At 45.3% G+C, this 15,000-nt stretch overlaps 2 protein-coding genes across 3 annotated transcripts in view; both read left to right on the top strand.

Annotated features, from left to right (window-relative positions):
• LOC108414896 (gamma-aminobutyric acid receptor-associated protein-like) overlaps positions 1-3,386 on the top strand; it is a 3,730-nt gene extending 344 nt beyond the window's left edge. Inside the window, exons 2-4 of the mRNA XM_037533562.1 lie at positions 950-1,028; positions 1,752-1,870; positions 3,220-3,386. Coding sequence (XP_037389459.1) covers positions 950-1,028; positions 1,752-1,870; positions 3,220-3,285 — 264 coding nt within the window. The 3' untranslated portion in view covers positions 3,286-3,386. The remainder of the gene's footprint in view (positions 1-949; positions 1,029-1,751; positions 1,871-3,219) is intronic.
• Positions 3,387-5,380: 1,994 nt separating this feature from the next.
• The window catches only part of gps2 (G protein pathway suppressor 2), a 39,840-nt gene continuing 30,220 nt past the window's right edge, over positions 5,381-15,000 (top strand). For both annotated transcript variants that reach the window (XM_037533676.1, XM_037533675.1), the window contains exons 1-8: positions 5,381-5,553; positions 6,757-6,874; positions 7,767-7,876; positions 8,870-8,982; positions 10,007-10,086; positions 10,259-10,338; positions 14,344-14,518; positions 14,663-14,746. In XM_037533676.1, the coding sequence (XP_037389573.1) occupies positions 6,781-6,874; positions 7,767-7,876; positions 8,870-8,982; positions 10,007-10,086; positions 10,259-10,338; positions 14,344-14,518; positions 14,663-14,746 (736 nt within the window). In that variant the 5' untranslated portion in view covers positions 5,381-5,553; positions 6,757-6,780. The remainder of the gene's footprint in view (positions 5,554-6,756; positions 6,875-7,766; positions 7,877-8,869; positions 8,983-10,006; positions 10,087-10,258; positions 10,339-14,343; positions 14,519-14,662; positions 14,747-15,000) is intronic.

The raw sequence follows: 15,000 nt of genomic DNA, 5'->3' as shown, positions 1-15,000 counted from the left end.
CAATCCGCGCCGGAGCGCCTCCAAACCGCCCGACGGCCGCCTTAAACCCCCGGCTCGGGCTTTAGACGCGCTCTGCTCGATTGTCACTGAGATATTTCCCCGTTTTCCGGTGGAAGAGCTGGAAACGCGCCCCGGCTGCTGGCTTAGCTTAGCAGGAACCAGCAGAGCAACAATAGAGACGCGAGTTTTGTCCAGAATTTTGCTGAATTGTTCATTTAAATCGGTTCAGATCGTCACTTTGGGGTTAAAGAGCCTTTCTAGACCTGCTAGAGGTCAGATAAACAGCCCAGGGGCTAAATTAGACCTGAATGTTTCCGGTTTGTTCAATATTATGGGGCTAAAATCGTTAAATCACTGAAACCGAGGTGTTCTGTAAAGAGACGGTTCTTCAAGGGTTCTTCAGTAAAGGCAGCAGTTCCAACTAGGGTTCTCCTATTGTCTACGATGTCAAGCTTGTAACAGTACAAGAACCCTTTTTGGTGCCATGTAGAACCACACAACACATTCTCCATCTCTTCATCGGTCAAGAAGAACCGTTTCACCATGGAGAGAACCTTAAACTTGCGAATGGCTCTGTGTAGAACTATAGAGCTCTGCCTTTTTCTCAAGAACCCTTGAAGAACCACGTTTTAAAGGCTGTAGGTGAGAAATTTCGCACCGTTTTGGGCTTAGATGTTCGTTTAGGTCGGTTTAGATCATCTTACGTGGAGTAAAGGTGCTTTGTAGAAGTGGTGGAGGTCAAATTGACGATCCAGGACTGAAATGAGACGTTCGTGTTTCAGTTTCGTCGATGAAAGCGTGAAGTCGCTGGAATGGAGATGTTTCGTAGTCGGACAGAAGCTAGAGGAGAGCAGCGCAGGCTCTCTGAACCCTAATCAGGGTTCTGGACCAGAACCTAATCAGGGTTCTAATCTCGCTCTTCATTTTCTTTGTCCTTCTCCTTTTCCAGGTGATTGTGGAGAAAGCTCCCAAAGCCAGGATAGGAGATCTGGATAAGAAGAAGTATCTGGTGCCATCTGACCTCACAGGTGAATGTCTGGAGCACAGTTTATACTGAAGTCCACTGTAAATCATCTCCTGCGTTAAAACCAGCGTGATGAAGACGGTTTACTGTGGAATATTAAAGGGGAAATCCACCCTTTTCTCAACATTTCCACATAATTGAGTGACTGAGAGGGTTTGGTGTGAAACGGTTCAGACGTCTTTCCAGTGGTGGTGATGGGAACCAGGCGTCGCCATGACTACAACACAGATATAGACACTTTATTTACCATCCAGAACCACCAGAGAACCTACACGAGTCTTCTGAGCTTATCTGGAATGTTGATGATGGAAAACAGTGGAAAATCTGGAATAATGAGTTTTCTTTGGGGACTATTTTGCCGCACAGCGCCCTGCATGTCTCCCTCCACCATGAATGGAGTTGAAGTTCTCTAAACTCTCATAAAACAGCGTCTCAGTCATCAGGCAGTGAATTCAGAACCAGTTCATGTAGGAACTTTCTGTAGGAGCTTTTAGAGGGACGTCTGGTTCCTATCACCACCACTGTGAGGAGCTTTTAGAGGGACGTCTGGTTCCTATCACCACCACTGTGAGGAGCTTTTAGAGGGGGACGTCTGGTTCCCATCACCACCACTGTGAGCAGCTCTGACTCGGTCAGTTTATCTAGTACAGATCCAGTTAATGACACAGAAGGTTTTTGTTCAATATTGGTGAAGTTCCCCTTTAACTGTTGTTTTGTTTTTCTGAAGTGGGACAGTTTTACTTCCTGATCCGAAAGCGGATCCACCTGAGGGCTGAGGACGCGCTCTTCTTCTTCGTCAACAACGTCATTCCTCCCACGTCCGCCACCATGGGGCTGCTCTACCAGGTACAGCCTCCCGTGGTCTCACCTTCAGTCGTCGTGACCTCATTACTGCTCATGAATATTCGGCCATTCAAACCTATTTAATTACGCTAAATTAGTTTTGCTTTAGAAAACAAACCAGAGGCCGACGTTAGGCGTGAAGATTGAGCCGTGAGCGCGGTTCTCACGGTTCTCCGCCTGGCCTGGGCTCTAATAGAACAGCCGCAGAAACGAGCGCTAATTTTATTGCCTGCTGTTATTAAAGGGCCCATATAGTGGCGCACTGACTCCTCCTCTGTCCCCTAGTTAAATTCCAGAGTGGGATAAGATCTCTTTAACAAACCAGCGATGAAGGGGGGGTGTAACCCGCTGGTCCGGCCCGCTGAGCTCATCACGTTGCTAATGCAGCAAAACCCATGTTTCATGTGATAATCGCCACTTTCTCAGATGTGAACTGTGAGGATGATTCTGGTTAAGGGGGTGAGCGGTACTCCGTGCGCTTTGCTGCCCCTGTAGTGTTTCAGTTTTTTGTGATTTAATAAAATGCAGAATCAGAAAAACTAAAAATGAACCGAGGTCTGGAACCGACAGAACCGTGGTCGGGAACTGAGGGAAGCAAGGATCGTTCCGGCTCTGCCCTCCTTTAGGGCTGGGTGATTATGGCGAAAGTCATAATCACTGTCATTTTTTTGTTGAATATTGAGGTCATGATTATTTGAGATCACTGACTTTGGAAACATGCACTTATTGAACGAGAGCATCACAAGCCACGTTTACATGCAGCCTAATAATCCGTTAATAATCCGACTAATAGCTCAATCGGAATAGAAAACATCAGTGTAAACACCTCAATCGGAACAGTCTAGTCTGATTGAGTTCATTCAGTTTCTATCTGATTCATCGAGGTGGGTAATCCTGTAAATAATCCGTTAAATAGAAGAATAATATCTGTGTAAACGTCTGTATCCGATTACATTCCCTATCGGAAAGTTTAAGTCCGTTCTGCATGAGCGTCGCGTCACAGTGAGAGTTTATACCGTTCAACACGGCGGAGCAGAAACTGGTCTGCAGAGGAGACGAAGTTCATGCTCTGATCTTTAAAAGACGGCGGTGGGACGGACGTCCAGCTTATGCGTCTCAGAGCACGACGTCTTCCTCTCGGCCTTCTTTAATAAGGACGTGTGAAGGACGTTTTCCTGAGTCTGACGTCATTTTAAAGCAGTTAAAAACACAAGTGAGCTTAGATGTTGTCAGCAGCTTCTTTACCTTTTGAAGTTTGAAGTGTGTGTTCTGACATATGATGTGTATGTGTGTGTGTGTGTGTGTGTGTGTGTGTGTGTGTGTGTGTGTGTGTGTGTGTGTGTGTGTTACAGGAGCACCACGAGGAGGATTTCTTCCTCTACATTGCGTACAGTGACGAGAGCGTCTACGGAGACTGAGAGACGCCTGTCTAACCACACCCCCCACCTCACACACACACACACACACACACACACACACACACACACACACACACACACACACAGACCTGATAAACACAGTAATAAACAGAGCGGCCCAGCTGAGTGTGTTTAATGCACTTTCACTTCCTCTCCTCACTTCATTCCCCTCATCTACCTGAAACACACACACACCACTAACTCTCTCTCTCTCTCTCTCTCTCTATCTCTCTCTCTCTCTCTCTCTGTCTCTCTCTCTCTCTCTCTCTCTCTCTATCTCTCTCTCTCTCTCTCTCTGTCTCTCTCTCTCTCTCTCTCTCTCTCTCTCTATCTCTCTCTCTCTCTCTCTCTGTCTCTCTCTCTCTCTCTCTCTCTCTCTCTCTATCTCTCTCTCTCTCTCTCTCTGTCTCTCTCTCCCTCTCTCTCTCTCTCTCTCTCTCTCTCTATCTCTCTCTCTCTCTCTCTCTCTCTCTCTATCTCTCTCTCTCTCTCTCTCTGTCTCTCTCTCTCTCTCTCTCTCTCTCTCTCTCTCTCTCTCTCTCTCTCTCTCTCTCTCTCTCTCCCTCTACCTCTCTCTGTCTGTCTCTCTCTCTCTCTCTCTCTCTCTCTCTCTCTCTCTCTCTCTCTCTCTCTCTCCCTCTACCTCTCTCTGTCTGTCTCTCTCTCTCTCTCTCTCTCTCTCTCTCCCTCTACCTCTCTCTGTCTGTCTCTCTCTCTCTCTCTCTCTCTCTCTCTCTCTCTCTCTCTCTCTCTCTCTCTCTCTCTCTCTCTCTCTCTCTGTCTGTCTGTCTCTCTCTCTCTCTGTCGTTTTCTGTACTGAACACTTTCACTTTTCTGTTTAAATGTATTTTTTATTTTGTCTCCCGTCATTTTTTCACTTCACATTCTACAGTTTTGTATTTTGTATTTTGTTTTTCTCCGTTTATCCTTTCATTTTGTTCCGTCTCTCTTCTGCAGTTTTTAAATAAATTTCTATTCCAGGTTTTTATTGTTTTTCCTTTGATCTTTGTGTGTTTCATCATTGCTGCTCCTCGTGTGTTCGGCCTCTCGTCCTCTCCGCCGCCGTAACTGGACTCCCACAGTTTGATACCTGGGTGTGTTTTGTTTATAGCAGCGGTTCTGTGCGTCAGTCCTGACCCGTTCTGACCCGTTCTGACCCGATGGCTCTGTATTGCGTTTGTTTTTCACAGAAAGGTTTTAGTGTGAGCTCCTGGTGTGTGAGCTCGGCCCCGGTCGCCGGGCAGATGTGATGGGTGAGAGTTTTTATTTGTTTAAGCAGAAACTCTGTCATTCAGCTCGACCTTACCAACATAAACGTGATGGGAAAACGACGGACTGTGTGGCTTCATTTCACTCCTTTACACTGAGCTCACTGGGCTGCAGTGACCACAGCTGAGCTGCTTTCACTGAAGCCGTTGTGATGCAGTAATGCAGTTTCATCACTGTTTAAATTCTCCATGCCTTATTCATCACTTGGGATTTTTAATAAGAAATTAAATAAAAATAAAATCTATAATAATGAAAGAATAAATAAACAATAATGATAAATAATATTCAAGACTTTATTCGGAGCCGAAATCCCACAGAACGAGTGGTTTTAGTTCATGGTGATCAGTTTGGTGACCTTTCCTCCGGTTCTGGTGATTGTGGTTCACCTGTCAATCAGTTCACTGGCTGTTTGATCACATTCATAATAATATCGATTATACCGAATTATAGTTCTTAGGAGAGGGAGGGGCGAGAGTCTCTTAACGGTTCATTTTATCATCATCATTATTAAAAAGGGTAATAATGCTGCCGTCACTAATATGATGGATAAATGAGGATTTAATGAGGAAATAACATTAGAAATTAATAAGCGGTTGTTTTGATTATGGAGTTATTTTAAATTAAAAGTGAAAATAAGTAAGTACGAATGATTAATTTATGATAAATAATAAATGCGTAATAAAAATAAATCATAAGAAATTGTGATTGATATATATGTATATATATATATATATATACACAGTAAGGAACCAAATAAATAAATAAACAATTAAATAAATAAAGGTTATTGATTATAAATGAGTGTAATATTATGGTGTTTTCGCGCATGCGCCGCGGACACGCCCCCCTGACCGGAAGTGCGTCTCAGCTGCGGTTCTGGCCCGGTTCTGTGTTTAAACGCGGCGTTCGTGGAGCTGAAACCCGTCCAAAGGCCAAGAACCAGCGAGCGGGGAGATTTTCTGACCTTCAGCCGCTTCAAACGCCACAAACCGGGCAAAAGTGCGTCTGAGCGCCGCGGGTTCCCGCTGGGCGGAGTTAGCTTACTATGCTAGCGGCTAACGGAGCCGCTCGGCCCGGTTTTGATGTGAATTAAAGCCCAAAGAACCGCGTAAATCCCGTTTAACCGCTCGGACCGGCGGGTCCCGTCCGGTCAGCCCGAGGGTCCGGTTCAGCGTCCGGAGTCTGACTGAACCCGTTCAGAGGCGCTAAATGTGTTTATATAGGAGTTTATACTCGCTTTATAGAGGCGCGGAGCTCAGACAGCGCTTATAAAACATTAATAACACCGCACCGGCGTTCTGCGTGCCGCGACAGGTTCTAGCTTTGCTTTAGCCGTTCTGTTTATGCTATAGATGGTTCTAGCTTTACTTTATCCATTCTATATACGCTATAGAAGGTTCTAGCTTTAACCGTTCCGTTTATGCTATAGAAGGTTCTAGCTTTAACCGTTCCGTTTATGCTATAGAAGGTTCTAGCTTTAACCGTTCTGTTTATGCTATAGAAGGTTCTTTGTTTTAGCTGTTTTGAATACATTGTAGAAGGTTCTAGCTTTGCTTTGGCCGTTCGGTATGCTATGGAAGGATCTAGCTATGTAACTATAGAGATGCTTGTTTTAACTGTTCTGCGTGTTCTATGACAGGTTCTAGCTTTACTTTAACCGTTCTGCACATGCTATAGAAGGTTCTAGCTGTTCTAGGTTCTTTAGCATGCTACGAACGGTTCTGGTTCTTCTATACCGGCTATACTCAGTGCAGCATCTTCAGCTGAACGTTCTTTGAGCTCCAGGAGAACCTGATCAGTTACTGGATCACGGGACTGCAGTGATGGTGCTGCAGGCTTATGGTTACTCCATTTACAACATAGCGGTCCATTAACGCTGGACCCTTTAGATGGACCTGCAGGGATTATTTACCTGTATAACACCTGTATAACACCTGTTGTGTTATAATAACCAATATTTTAAATCCCTGATTTAGACTGTGGTTATTTTAAGCGTGAGAAATGTGCTGTAGCATTAAAAATACAGATTATTATTATTATTAATATTATTATTATTAATATTATCATCAGTATGGATGGTGTGTAAGACTTTATTATGTAAATTTGTCCGTCCAACTTTAACCTGATTAGTTGTTTCTCCTCGTTAGTCTGTAATTTGTGATTGATGTGTTTAACCTGTTGTTCTGTTGTTTGTGGCCCCAGCTGGCCCCTCCAGTCCCCGCCATCATGCCCGCGCTGCTGGAGAGGCCCAAGCTGTCGAACGCGATGGCGCGAGCTTTACACAAGCACATCATGAGGGAGAGAGAGAGGAAGAGGCAGGGTGAGCACAGCGTCTTAGCCCCGCCCACACAGCTACAACCACGTAGCCCCGCCCACACAGCTACAGCAGCGTAGCCCCGCCCACACAGCTACAGCAGCGTAGCCCCGCCCACACAGCTACAGCAGCTTAGCTCCACCCACACAGCCTACAGCAGCTTAGCTCCACCCACACAGCCTACAGCAGCTTAGCTCCACCATTCAGCTACAGCGGTTTAGCTCCACCCATTCAGCTACAGCGGTTTAGCCCCACCCATTCAGCTACAGCGGTTTAGCCCCACCCATTCAGCTACAGCGGTTTAGCCCCACCCCTTCAGCTACAGTGGTTTAGCTCCACCATTCAGCTACAGCGGTTTAGCCCCACCCATTCAGCTACAGCGGCTTAGCCCCACCCATTCAGCTACAGCAGTTTAGCCCCACCCATTCAGCTACAGCGGTTTTGCTCCACCCATTCAGCTACAGCAGCTTAGCTCCACCCAGTCAGCTACAGCGGTTTTGCTCCACCCACTCAGCTACAGCAGTTTAGCTCCACCCATTCAGCTACAGCGGTTTTACTCCACCCATTCAGCTACAGCGGTTTTGCTCCACTCATTCAGATACAGTGGTTTAGCTCCACCCATTCAGCTACAGCGGTTTTACTCCACCCATTCAGCTACAGCGGTTTTACTCCACCCATTCAGCTACAGCGGTTTCTGCCCATCCTTCCTGTTCCCTTCACACTGAAGTTATCAGCTCAGTCTGGTTTCTGAATTATGCTTGTTTCTATGATTTTCTTCTAATGTTGGTGTTTATTGTGCACTGAGATAATTTACTGAAAGTAAGTCAAAATGACGTAGTGCACCTGTTAATGATCAGAACAGGTGTTCACAGACCGTGCTCTGTGTTCTGTCTTATAGAAGAGGAGGAGGTAGATAAAATGATGGAGCAGAAGATGAAGGAGGAGGAGGAGAGGAAGAGAAAGAAGGAGATGGAGGAGAGGATGTCTTTAGAGGAGACCAAGGAGCAGGTCAGTGTTTCTCCTGCACTGATTAGGTGCATCATATGAACATTATAGAGCTTTTTAAATGAAACAGTAGAAGCCGTATCGCCCCCTACGCTTCCTGTAGTGTATTACAGTCTGTCAGAGCGACTGTGTGGATCATATGAACATTATAGAGCTTTTTAAATGAAACAGTAGAAGCCGTATCGCCCCCTACGCTTCCTGTAGTGTATTACAGTCTGTCAGAGCGACTGTGTGGATCATATGAACATTATAGAGCTTTTTAAATGAAACAGTAGAAGCCGTATCGCCCCCTACGCTTCCTGTAGTGTATTACAGTCTGTCAGAGCGACTGTGTGGATCATCTGAACATTATAGAGCTTTTTAAATGAAACAGTAGAAGCCGTATCGCCCCCTACGCTTCCTGTAGTGTATTACAGTCTGTCAGAGCGACTGTGTGGATCATATGAACATTATAGAGCTTTTTAAATGAAGCAGTAGAAGCCGTATCGCCCCCTACGCTTCCTGTAGTGTATTACAGTCTGTCAGAGCGACTGTGTGAATCATATGAACATTATAGAGCTTTTTAAATGAAACAGTAGAAGCCGTATCGCCCCCTACGCTTCCTGTAGTGTATTACAGTCTGTCAGAGCGACTGTGTGGATCATATGAACATTATAGAGCTTTTTAAATGAAACAGTAGAAGCCGTATCGCCCCCTACGCTTCCTGTAGTGTATTACAGTCTGTCAGAGCGACTGTGTGGATCATATGAACATTATAGAGCTTTTTAAATGAAACAGTAGAAGCCGTATCGCCCCCTACGCTTCCTGTAGTGTATTACAGTCTGTCAGAGCGACTGTGTGGATCATATGAACATTATAGAGCTTTTTAAATGAAACAGTAGAAGCCGTATCGCCCCCTACGCTTCCTGTAGTGTATTACAGTCTGTCAGAGCGACTGTGTGGATCATATGAACATTATAGAGCTTTTTAACTTACAGTTCCTCTTGTCCCTCTCAGATAATGAAGATGGGCGAGAAGCTGCAGGGTCTTCAGGAGGAAAAGCACCAGCTCTTCCTGCAGCTGAAGAAGGTTCTGCACGAGGAGGAGAAGCGCAGGAGGAAAGAACAGAGGTGAGAGAATAAAACGATAGTAAATGCTCAGAGATTAACGTCTATTTCAAATGATGTGACCATCACTGTCCACGTCCTTACATGCGTCCTTTACGTTGGCGTGGGTGTTAAGCAGCACGTCCACTGGAGGGCAGTCCAGAGTCAGAAGCTTCTTACACCCAACATGGTGACAGTGGAGGAGGCTGTGATAATAAATCTGCCAGCTGTTCGTTTATCAGCAGTGTGTCCCTGAGCGAAGTGACAGATGTGACAGCGCTTGAGCTGCAGAGCAGCGAGAAAGTTCTACAGATGTTTAGGAGGCCATCAGTCACTCTGCTCAGTAACCATGTCGTTTATCAAAGTGCACGGTATGTTTGTTTATCCTCAACGGCATCTGTTCGCAGCACAAGATGTTTGGTATTTCGTCATGAATTAAATTCAGTAAAAATTCAGCATTTTAAGCTTAATTTTTATATATTTTCAAGGCTTATTTCACCGTAGTTTGCCGTGTGATGCGTGCGGCACACGGAAAAATGTCTGCGCCACTTCACTGCGGCGCCTGCGACATACAGCCTGTGTGAAAGTGCTGACCAGTTAACACAGGCATCAAAACGAAAAGCATGACTGTCCGCATCGCTCACACTGTGACGCGGTGTGTGTGAATCAGGCCCATGAGTGAACATGTGCACTGTGTACAGCTACAGACCGGTAGCAGGTACGTTTTAACTAAGGCTCAGCTGTTTGACTGCCCCAGTATTCACCTAATAAATCCACTAGGGGGTGCTGTGGGGATTCAAACAGAAAATCCATGCTTAAAGCTCAAAGCTGTTCTATAGCTTTCCGCAGTGCCCAGCATTGAGCATGAACTGAAAAGCTTACGGACACAGATAAACGGAGCGATGCTGTCGGATGGGTACGTCTATGGACGTGGGGAAGAAAAGCTTAAAAAGGGGTGGAATGTTTTGGGATATATCTTACCGTCCAGTCAGTCTGGAGTTTTATGGCTCAATATCATTTTATCTTTAATATGTTTGTGTCCTCACAGCGACATGACGACGCTGACCTCAGCTGCCTATCAGCCCAACATGGCCATCCACTCAGGCCAGCACCTCCTGAGCATGCAGGGTAAGAACTGGACAATCCAGAGTGGACACTGAAACTGAATAATTCATAGAACACTGTAATCCATATTAGATAGGCAGTGATTCATATTAGGAACAGTGTAATTCACGTTAGATACTGAATAATTTATAGCAGTTACTGAGTCTGTCTGTCTGTGTGTCTGTCTCTCTCTCAGCGAGTCCAGTAAGTCACGGCCGTCCGGCGGCTCTGTTAGGAGAGCGTAATAAACAGCTGTTTCAGCCTCCGGTCATTTCTGTGAGTATGATCTGTCTGTGTGTGCAGATAATACAGCACAAGTAAAGGAACTCCGTAAACTGAAATAAACAACAACACAATAATAATAATAATACACATTTTCTAAGCCGCTTCTCCCTCAGGGTCACGGGGGGGGTGGTGCTGGAGCCTATCCCAGCGGTCACTGGGCAGAAGGCAGGGTACACCCTGGACAGGTCACCAGTCCATTGCAGGGCAGACAGACAGACACACACAATCACTCACACACTCACACCCAGGGGCAGTTTAGCATGTCCAATTGGCCTGACTGCATGTCTTTGGACTGTGGGAGGAAACCGGAGAACCCGGAGGAAACCCACGCAGACACGGGGAGAACATTCAGACTCCATACAGAGAGGACCCCGGTCACCCGGCTGGGGAATCGAACCCAGACCCTCCTCGCTGTGAGGCGACAGCGCCACCCACCACACCAGTGTCTATCTATAATAATAATAATAATCATCATCACTAGTATATTACACACAATACATACGTTGTAATATAAAACTGCATACTTCTTTATTAAACTATATGTCAAAAATAGTACGCCACCAGTAGAAGTCCATTACTGTAGAACGTGGTTTGGGATGCAGCTCTAGTTTTGATCTGTGACCTACAGGGCAAAGGTCACACCAGTCATTTTGACAGAGGTGTTAGATCAAAGGGCATATTCTAGATCAAAGGCTGCGTGCTAAATCAAATGCTCAGTGTTACTTCAAAGACAGTGTGTTACATTAACGGATATACGTTAAATCAAAGCCTGTGTGTTAGATCAAATGATAGGTCTTAGAACAAAGACTGTATATATTTGGATCAAAGGCTAAACGTTACATCAAATCATAGGAGTTAGATCAAAGGATATACTGAGTCATTTTACGGTTAAATTTGGCCCAGAGGTGTTGTCTCCTGTGGGACGCACTGTGTGGAACTCGCTGGGTTATGGATGACTTCAGGGGTATTTCAGGGACTGTTTGTTTTCTAAGAATCCCAGAAAGAAACCGCAAATGAGTGGCACTTAACTGCCTCTGGAGTCTGGGGGCGATGTAGAGGAGTGCGAGGTTGGTCGATGTTTGCTTGTGCACTGAGAAGCTTGAGTCATTGCTCTGAGAGCACTTGAAGTGGCTAAATGTGGAAACACCCTAAAACACGACTGTTAAGCTGCTTAAGTTCTTTTAATGAAACGAGCCGTGTTGCTTATTTCTTTATGTGTATTATAGCGGTTGTTGTGTTTCTCTCTCCATCTATATTCTCTTTATCTCTGGTCATCTGTGACACATAGTTTCCAATAATGTCAAAGCGCAGCGCTGCAAAATTTGGCAGGGCGGAGTGGAATAAAGCTTTCTTGGCTCTCGAGTGTTCGTTTGTTTCAGCCAGCCAATCAGAGCGCTCTAGAGGAGCAGATGCAGCGTGTGGTTGGTCAGATTTGTGGGCGTGTGGAAATTTGGCTCTGTTCTCCGGATGACTCTCGATGATGACTCAGTAGTTTCACCCACCGGGTCAGAGTCAACGGCCTTAATACAGCATGTGCGAAGGAAATGTGAAGCAAAAACTGGCCCTTCACATGCACCCGTAATGAGGACAAGATGCAAAACTTGGAAGAAGTTTGATCTTTTAAACACAACGCTTAGCTGATGAACTGAAATTCGCAGTACTTAAATGCAAAGGTCTCTACATCCAGCTCTCGAGACGACTTCATAGCCCGTCACTTAATCATTTAAATAAGTATCTCCGTATATTGTTTGTTTTCTTTTTTTCCTCAGCTAATTATTCATGTGGTGGGTAGATTTGCTTCACTCACCAGTCACTGTGTTTGGTTACCCAACTTAAGCTGTGTAAAATCAGCTCAGACTGATGATTCCCAAGCTAAAAGCAGAAATGTAACATTTCTTGTGGAGTCCCACAGGGTTCAGTTTTAGGGCTGTTTCTTTTTTCTTTGTAATGTTACAGACTGCAGTTACGGTCCACTCTTCAATAAGATGGGTCTTTAACAGTCCTTTAGTAAAGACAGTGGTTCTGTGTAGAACCATGAAGACAGTTTGCATGTTTAAAGGGTTCTTTGTATCATGAAACTGTTCTTCAGATTGATGGAGAATGTGTTGCAGATGGTTTTATGTAGACCTTTTTTTGAAAAGGGTCCTAAATATCATCAAAAACCGTGCTTCTATTAGTACGACAGTCAGTCTTGTAACAATAGAAGAAACCCTTTTGGTGCTGTATAGAACCATCTTTAGCACATTCTCCATCAGTCTGAAGAACCATTTCACCAGATCTCCATTCATTGAAAGGGTTCTTTGACGGTTCTATGTAGCACCTAAAAGGGTTACAAGCTTGACCTCGTATTTATAGAAGCACCCTTTTGATGATGCATAGAAGCCTTTTTAACCATCTACAACACATTCTCCATCAATCTGAAGAGTGATTCCTTTGCCTGTTCATGGTTCTAGATTTTCTTTAATGGAGAACCCTTGAAGAGTGAAGTGTATGGAGGACTGCGTGTTTATTTCAAGGATGGTTTGTTTTCACAATGCACAAATCAGTCAGACCGCAAAACAAATCCCAAAGTCCTGTGGAGGTGGAGGCCGGTTTAGAGGAGTTTGAGCAGAGAAACTGCGGAGTCATCGCTGTGAGAGCGCTTAAAGAGCTGGAACCAGCCACACCTCTAAACACGCACCTGTTAAGATGCTTAAGTCCCCTCCTGTAATGAAGGAAAGCTTATTATGTCTTTGTTACTTTTACGGGTTCCTCCATCTGGATTCTTCTCCGTTTTCACTTCTGCCAAGTATGTCAAAGTGCAGCGCTGCTAAATTTGGCTCTCGAGTGTCCGTTTGTCTGAGCCAGCCAGTCAGAGCGCTCCTGAAGAGTGGATGCAGCGCTTGGTTGGTCAGATTTGTGGGTGTGTGGAAATTTGGCGCTGTTCTCCGGATGACTCTGGATGATGACTCAGTAGTTTCACCCACAGCAGCTGGACTGATCTGGGGTCAGCGCCAGCGGCCTTAGAGCTGCATGCACAAAGAAAATGTGGAGGGAAAACTGACCCCAGACCAGCGGGAGACTTCACAGGCGTGCCTGAGGTTTCCTCACAGTCAGGAAAAGATGAGAAAACTGCCCGTAAATTGACCGTTAGTGTTCTTGAAGACTTTGCCACAGCCTTACAGGACCAGCAGGGCCAGGAGTATATTCTGAGTTACTGGACTTTACATGTTCTTCACTAAAAGAAAGTTAATAGTTTAAGTCTTTAACTCTTTTGCCCTGTTTTATTTTTTATTTATTATTTTTATTTGCTGCCTTTAACACTGTTTGTGCTCATATGCGCCTCTAATGGTCTCGACTACAGCACTAGTCTGAGGCTTTGTCTCTGATCAAAAAAGGTTAAACTGGAATTTGTAACAAACTTCCAAGTTACACCGTGATTCCCAGGCCTGATTCAGTTCCTGTCCTACTCATTTTAGCGTTTCTCCTAGAGTTGTCTTGATCTGGTCCAGAGAATCAGAACTGAAGCCGAGACACTTTTTAGAGGCTATTTATTTGTTTATTTTTGCATTTTAGCCCCATTTCCTCCTCAGTGTAGTTGTGACCAGTTCCCCCGTTAACTAGGTGTCCTGTGGTACAAAGCTGAGAAGGTGAAGGCTGCCACATGCTTCTTCTGAAACAAGTGAAGCTCCAGCACATCTTCTCAAACTGACGCCAACACAGCATGACAGGAGCTCAACTTGCTTGGAGGAGAATGTTAAGTTTTATTACATCAGCTCACAGATCTCACGTCCTGCGACGCTTTTCACTCGCGAGTCGCAAAAACAAAACTATCGTGGAAAAATTGTGCAGATCTGGCAGAAACAGCTCAAAAGAAAAAATAGGGGCGGCCTTCTGCTAGACATGACTGCACAAAGCAGAGGACCAGGGCTTAGAGGTGAGGGCGAGGGGTGAAAGGGGATTGAGTATTATTGATTAGGCTGACTTCTGTTTATGTGACTCTCTTTCTCTCTGTAGGGTCGTCATTATCAGTCCCAGCCAGGGTTCAGCGCTCCTGGAGCGGATCACGGGCAGTTTTCCGGAGCTCAGCCGGGTCACGGGCCGTACGGGGTCACCCAGCAACAACATGCCTCCCCCTTCACCCCCAGCCAGCCTGTGCCGGTCAGCTACGCCAGCAGCCCACAGATCAGAGGTACGGCTGTACGATAATAAATATGATTTAATACTGAAGATTATTGATCCACAGTTATCGTCAACATTTGTGACTGAGATTTATGACTTTACTTTGCTTGAGTGACTGTGTTTAAATGAGAGAGCCGTGCTTGTGTTGTTGCAGGTGCGTCAGCGTTCCCGGCCATGCAGTACCTGCCCCATCAGCAGCAGGGCTACACCGTACACAGCCACTTCACCTCTCAGCCAGGTAGGGGGTGTATAGGAGTGTATACTACTATAGATGTAAATATACCATATCACTCATCATATGGTTGCCAGCGTGCATCCCAGCAGTGATGATAAATTACTCTTTTTTTAATGTGTTTTTAAATCATTTTCATTAACTTTTGGACCCACCCTCTTCCTTGACCATAGTCCTGAAACACACTTCATGCAAGGATGCGAACGCTAGGGGGCGCTCCTGAGCGAGTCCAAAACGCATGGGTTGATACGGACAGCTTG

This window comes from Pygocentrus nattereri, chromosome 23 (assembly GCF_015220715.1).
Source record: "Pygocentrus nattereri isolate fPygNat1 chromosome 23, fPygNat1.pri, whole genome shotgun sequence".
Lineage (NCBI taxonomy): Eukaryota > Metazoa > Chordata > Actinopteri > Characiformes > Serrasalmidae > Pygocentrus > Pygocentrus nattereri.
The sequence above is the reverse complement of the archived record's forward strand: the minus strand, read 5'-3'. Positions and strand labels throughout refer to the sequence as shown.